General features: G+C 38.8%; 1 protein-coding gene across 6 annotated transcripts in view; it reads right to left on the reverse strand.

The window, feature by feature from the left end:
- Positions 1-316: 316 nt before the first annotated feature.
- Positions 317-6,980, reverse strand: part of LOC131213704 (high mobility group protein DSP1) — a 35,434-nt gene continuing 28,770 nt past the window's right edge. For 5 of the 6 annotated variants that reach the window (XM_058207811.1, XM_058207812.1, XM_058207814.1 and 2 more), the window contains exons 4-6: positions 6,269-6,432; positions 5,969-6,143; positions 317-5,874 (exon numbers count right to left, since the gene is read on the reverse strand). In XM_058207811.1, coding sequence (XP_058063794.1) covers positions 5,620-5,874; positions 5,969-6,143; positions 6,269-6,432 — 594 coding nt within the window. In that variant the 3' untranslated portion in view covers positions 317-5,619. The remainder of the gene's footprint in view (positions 5,875-5,968; positions 6,144-6,268; positions 6,433-6,980) is intronic. The other variant, XR_009156971.1, reaches the window with a different exon arrangement.

The raw sequence follows: 6,980 nt of genomic DNA on the forward strand, positions 1-6,980 counted from the left end.
CTCGCTTGATGTCACAACGAACGTTCCGTTCCATCATTGTACCAGCCCTTATCGCACTCATTGCGACCAAATGGAGCTTGCATCCAGGCGTGCTTCCTGTGAACTAAACAATTGCTAACAGTCAGCATCGCTAGGTTGGCATTCAGAGGGGCAGCCAGTTCACCGCCCGTACGTTTTGCAAACCGTGCGTGCGAATGGTTCTAGATACTGAAGGAACCATCGAGTTCACCTTCGATTTTCCTTCGCACTTCGGACGTTTACTAATACGACATAGAACCTAAACGCACTTGGCTGATAAAAACTATTTTGTGTCGCATTTATTATTTTATTTGCATGCTTTCCTTCCCTAATATTTCTTAACTTGCTATAGCTTCTTCAAATCTGACGTAGTTGGTTTTTGGTTTTTGCTAATGTTCTGTTTTTTCTTTGTTTATCTTTAATAACAAACTCCAACATTCACCTTACACATCATTCCAACTACACTTTTAGAGTACACGTTTCAATAGGTAAAAGTTGTGTTTCAGCTTTAGGCTGTTTATTGCATGTTGCATGTTTTGCTGGCTTTCATTACAATTATCGCTAGGAAGATTTGTATCACTGCACTGCTGTACCTAAGCTTGGGGTAAATGTAACTCTAGATGAAGTAGATGATAAATGTAGGCAAGAAAAACGGCAGCACAGACATTGTGCGGCTGCAAAGCGATTTGTTGATGCCAATTGTTTGTGTTGTTGTTCCTCTCAGTTATCTTACAGAGTCTCTGGAAACAATTTGAACAAGATTTCGGAGGTTTCGATAGGACCTTGGAGAAACGTTGGAATAATTTATGCATGAGAGAAAGAAACTGAGAAGAGTGTAATCTCTTCCCTGCCAGCCCTTTTTTCCGCACCAATAACCTATAAACTCGCTCCTCGTCACCAGTATGATTAAGATAATGAATTATTTTACCTGCTGGAAATTCACTATGTACACATCTAGCACATGAAATGTATCTCAAAAAGAAATTATTCGAGAAGACAAACCAACTACACAACATACTAGGCTAAAATGCTACAACATACATTCTAGGCTGAAATGCTGCAACAAACTGTACATATTATGAAACGGAACATCTTAAAATGATGCGTCACAAAATTTTGTAACTTGTTGCTTCCATTCGTTAAACCTTACTGTCATTTAAAACAAAACCAATCGTTCATCATCATAATTATGTATGAATAAATCATAAAACTGAAAATTTTCAGAAAAACCAGAAGTGTTTCTCAGAAGTATATCAATATGGCTGTGGATTTATACTAAAGATAAAGGGAAATAAAATCGGATCATGAAAATACTCAATTTCAAAGAGGAGCTTAAAAATCAAATAAAAAACAACTAGAGCTGAGATAATAATATTCAATTATTTTGCGTGAATCATACTTTCAAAATCAAGCACAAAGCACACGCAGATACACTATTCTCGATCTATGTCTCCTTGTAAACTGAGATTCTCTCATTCATTCTGCACAAACAATCAAATAACACACACACACACATGCACCCATACTAGAAACAATCATGAGTACGCCACGCCGTGCGATACACATGCTCGGCACGCGACACACAACAATATGTATGAATATACATGCTTAAAGCATATATACATATATGCTTAAAGGACTTGATATTTTCAAACTCTACTGTTGCGTAATTTATTCCGCTCATTTGTTTTGTTTTTAAAGAGTACACTTCCATCGTTCGCCTTCCTTGGTTGCCTTCCCTACCTCGCTCGTTTCGCATGCTCGTACTTTCATCCTATTATCGCCTAATCTCTAATGTCCGGTGTTTTTATGCTTATGATGATTTTGTATTTGCTTTTTCTCGTTTTTGTTTGTATGCATACTCATTATTTGACATTGTTGCGGGTTTTGCTTAAATTTTCTTTTCTCTTGATTTGTTTAGTCTTGTTCCGTTTGAAGAGAACAAAATACGAAACAATTCAAAACACAATTTAAAAGAAAACGCTTATTCTAATTCTATAAGAATATGATTTTAAACATGGTAATGAAAAAAAGCAGTAGAGAAAATAAATGTTAAGTAAATCCAACTAGTCAAATTGAATTCAGACTAATAGTTCTCTCCTCCTGCTCCTCCCCCGTTTACAATCGTCTACGGCCTGCCTTTTTATCTTCTAAGACAATTACGACACATTACGAACTTGTATTGCTCCGTCTCCGCTATAAGAATGCCGCGAAACGTATCGCGAAAAACGCAGTTTTGTTGTTTTGTTATGCTCCTTCTAACCAAAGTGAGCAGACGAATTTTGTTTTCCAGTTGCTAAACGTTCGATTTTCGCAGTATCAGTCCCATTGCAGATCAAAAGTATCAATAAAATCTTCAGATTTCTAGGAGACGGCCAAGATTGTTTAGCAGTGAAGTGCCCAAGAAAGAAGAAGAAAAAGAACAAGAAATTTATTCTTTTTGCATCTTGCTTTACTTTGCCATTTAGCTACTTTCTCAACCACGTTCGATTCTCTGTTGCTTTATGCATTACTATGTTTCTCTATTTCATTCTTTTATTACGCGATTATTTTTTTCATTAATCATGTTATCTCTTACTTTTGATCTATAAAATTTTACTTTAATTAATTTTTGTCGCTTTCTCCATTAACTGATTTGCCCCTCCCTCATTTACCTCGTTTTACTTCATCTTTCTAGCACTGTTTCTTTGTGTCTGTTAGCAATATTAACTGCAAAGTGGCCATAGACGGTTGCTTCTATAGTTTTTTTATTGCAGGGGAAGAATATCAATCGACTCCCGCTGTTATTATCTCTGCCTTTTTCAACTGACAAAAAATATTTCCAACAACAAAAACACGTACAACAGGATGCGTTACATTAGCCATAAACACCACCCTCAAGTCGCAGGACGGTCGACAAATCAAATGCACATACACATGTTCACACTCACCCACATACATACATGTACAGAGAAATACACACCGTCATTGCCGCCGGAAACGCTGCCAAAATCACATCTCCACATCCACCACTAGCAAATCTTTTAACACAATCGCACCAATTTGGACCGTTTCTATTAGAACCAACTTAGCAGAAATACCCATCATCATGCATGTGTGTGTTTTTGTGTGCGGTTGTTTGCCGATCACAACCGCTTTAGTCCACGACAACATACTCGTTGAGAATGTGTGTGCGTTATGTGACATACATTTTTCTTTAAAAAATACTTTTTTCTTCCGTTCATTTAAACATGTGTTACTTAATGTTATTAATATTTTCTTTACAGCATGATTTGTTTGGTTAGAACGAGTTCTCCATATCTATGGCTTTTCCGTTGAAATTCAATCTTCATTTTCTTCATTATCATTATTTTCTCATTCTTCTAGAACTGTACCCATGACGATTTTCTCCTTTACCATTACTCCGTATCCACAATCTTTCTCGCTCATCCTTTATTAGCTCTGTATTTAGTATCGTTCAAATGTATTCAATTCTACTGAAATTAATCGTAGTCTTCAAAAAAATCCTAATCAAGAAATCCAATGGATGTCAAAATGTGTTAAAGGGAGTTTTGCTTAGCCATGTATCGTTTATACGTAAGTGAACACCAAAGCACTGTTGGTACACGAAAACAACAAGTTTTTTACAAAAGATTGTAATTTTTCCCCGCTGATAGAGCAATCGGTAACGCTCGTCACTGTCAAGCAGCTGACCTGGATTCGAATCCCGGGACTGGTTGTCACGCAGCCGATCATGGTATCGATTCCCGACACCGGTGTGACAGGGGGTTTGGCGCGGGACCAACAACCCCGCCCGTAAAACCGATCTGTTACGCCTCGTCCACAGTATGAGTTTTCTCTACAGGCTTTTTGATATGCTAGCGTCCACACTAGTAGCTTTTGGGCGAAAAGTTCCGTGAGCTCCAGTGAGTGAAATGACAGTTCATTTGTTTATGCTTTGATTTTTCAGTTTCCTTTTCTTCTCCTTCTAGTGCCATTTTTGTCAAAATTTGATCCGCTGTCGAAAAACTAGCCATATTTTTGGAAAGCAAAAAAAATTTGCCGTAAACTGTCAAATTGAAAAAAAATACCCCCGAAACGGGAAAATATCCCGTAAACATAAGGCGCTCAAAAGCAACTCAAAGTAACTCACGGAACTCTAGCAAAATATTAATAGTTTCTTGGCTTGCCATACATTTTTTCCAAGTTTCTCATACTGTGGACACCGGGTTACAGAGAGCATCAGAGATTAACATTGTCTCTGGTGCAAACTAAGACCGCTCAGCGGTTGTTGCCTAAATAATAATTGTAATTTCTGCCGGTTTAAAATTAAATTAATATTCGGTCATTGCGGTTAACTCAATGTAACATACCTACAGCTCACACCATATTTATAAACCGTTCAATTCATAAAAATAATATGAGAAAAAAAGTGTCTGTATGTACACGAATGACATCGTTTCTACGAATACAGCGCCAAAGCTAGCATAATATGTTTCCGTATTTGGGAGTGGAGGGTACTGCGAATGAGTTCTTCTTTTACGGCTACTACAACCGTCGAGCGGTGCTGGTCTGGTACGCGGATGCGGTTCAGTTACTAACAAAAATACTAGGAGGTGCGTTTGGTGCTACGGTTTTGTCAAAAACAAGTATAATTTTTTTCATAAATACGGCCTGGTCCGTTCTTCTAAGATAAAAAAAAGTATAATTTTCAAGTATATTTCACTTTTGCACATACCTTTAACGTAATATGATAGGTAATTAAAATATAAAAATTGGTAAAAGATGAAGACAGTTCCCAAATAGCCCGAAATGTACAATTATAGTGTGCACTAAGGAGGCGAGGGAATGCATGTACACACATCATATCCCCTTTCCTACAATTTTGCGGCAGGAAAAACAGAGAAGGGGGGAGGGGGAGTATTGAGTTTGGCGATTGTTCACATATTCTCCGAGAAAGGCTCTATTATGCTCGTTTTGCTCATCGAACATCTCACATGCTATTTTGTTTGTCGAATTTATAGTTCAATCGGTTCTATATCGATCGGTTCCGTCCGCAGAGCCTCTGCACTAGCTCGTGCCATGTTCAACTTCACGCTCATTAGAAATAACACTTGATTTTTATGGACTGCAGTAAACCTAAAAACAAAAGCCTATTAGTAGTACAATGCTTTCTGTCCTCGGTGATCCTTGCCTATCACTATAGCGCACTTTTTCAGATTCTTACCTATGAGCTACTATCGCATTTAGAGCGACAGTATTTTGTATTTTTCATACTGTCTCCTTCACTGTTTTTCTGTTGCCTTTTGCCTCTTTGTCGTTTTCTATCTCTCTGTGTCTATTATTACTAGCATGGAGAGGTGGGGTGGTGGAGGGGGAGGTTTGACGATGCTGTTGTTCATGTTCGACGCACTATAATATGCTTATTATAGTAGTGTCTTATCTTATATTGTATATTGTTAGTTAATCCACCTCTAGTTCTCTCTACTCTTCTTTGTTGCAGAATTATTTTGTTGTGTTGATTACGTTCTCGCATTTTTCTTGATGTTGAAGAAATATAATGGAGTTCGTGATTTAATATCATCATTTTTAAAATATTTTTACAATAAAAAAAATATAAATTTATTCGTTATCATCCTCTTCACCATCTTCTTCGTCGTCGTCGTCGTCGTGCTGCTGCTGCACGGCGGCTGCTGCGGCAGCAGCAGCTGCATGATGCGCCTGAACGACATGAGCCTGCAGCTGGGCCGCCGCTACTTGTTGCACATGTGGAGGAAGGTGCTGAAGACCGGCCTGTTGCAATTGCTGCGGCAAGTTCAGTCCTGGTGTTCCTCCGCCCTGTTCATTTTTACACTTTAACTTGTATTCTGTCATTTCCTACACATGGTCAGAAAGGAAACAAAATAATGTATGATGAATCGATGTACACTTAGTAGAGTGCTACGTAAAGGAATATTTAATGATATATTACTTGTTCATATCGCTGTTTATCTTTCTCTGCCATTTGTTCATATTTCTGCTTGATTTCAGCGTCCATATCTGACCACTTTCGACCCAGCTCCTTAGCGATGTCACCAACGCCGTATTCCGGATTGAGGGCTTTAACTTTGTTTCGCTCATCGTGACAGAACCAGAAAAATGCCGACCTGTAAGCGTCCAGAGATAGGCATGTTAAATTAAGTGTATTGAGAAAGGGCAGATAACACGAGGCGAAGAAGAAATTTCTTCTCAATATCACAATACATTCTCTTTTCATTCTTACGATACTTACAGCGATCGCTTCGGTGCGTTCGGATCCTTGAACTGCTTCCGTTTCTTTCCACGTCCAACAACTGCGCCTTTCGGTGGCACGTAGTTTTGCATCTCCAGCTCATAACGTTGCTTGTCTTTTTCGGCCATTTCGTGAAAACGTTGCTTCTCCTTGTCTAGCATTGTCTGTTGAAAAAAAGGCAAGAATGCAGTTGGGTGCGGGAGCATTTTCCCATCGTCACTAGTTCGCTAGTAAAACAGATGGTTGTTCTCTAGTCAGTTGATCTATTTTTGAGTCCCTCTGTTCTTCTTTGTTACAGAATGATTCTGTGTTACAGAATTCTGTGTGGTGATTACTTTCACTGCCGACTTTCTCCAGCAAGTGCACTAGTGGATCTCTGGGTGGCGTGGACGGACCAGTGCTCATGTGCTCTAATGTACCAGTGTATAATCACTTGGCAACAGACCACAATTTAGCTAACGTCACCGACGGTTGGTTTCGATCATTACAGCGACGTGGATACAGCATATTTTACCCATTTCACTTCTTATGTCTCCTAAGTTTTTTGTTCTCCATCTCTTCAAAGGTCGAGCATTCTCGCAGGAGTCGACAATGTGGTTGGTTCGTGTAATATACTCAATACATATAAACACACCAAAACCTCCCGCTGTAGACCACAAACTCTCTCCCTTTCTCTTTCGTTCTCGCTCGTTCTTTCTCCCTTTCTCCCTTT

Source organism: Anopheles bellator, chromosome X (genome assembly GCF_943735745.2).
Source record: "Anopheles bellator chromosome X, idAnoBellAS_SP24_06.2, whole genome shotgun sequence".
NCBI classification, from domain to species: domain Eukaryota; kingdom Metazoa; phylum Arthropoda; class Insecta; order Diptera; family Culicidae; genus Anopheles; species Anopheles bellator.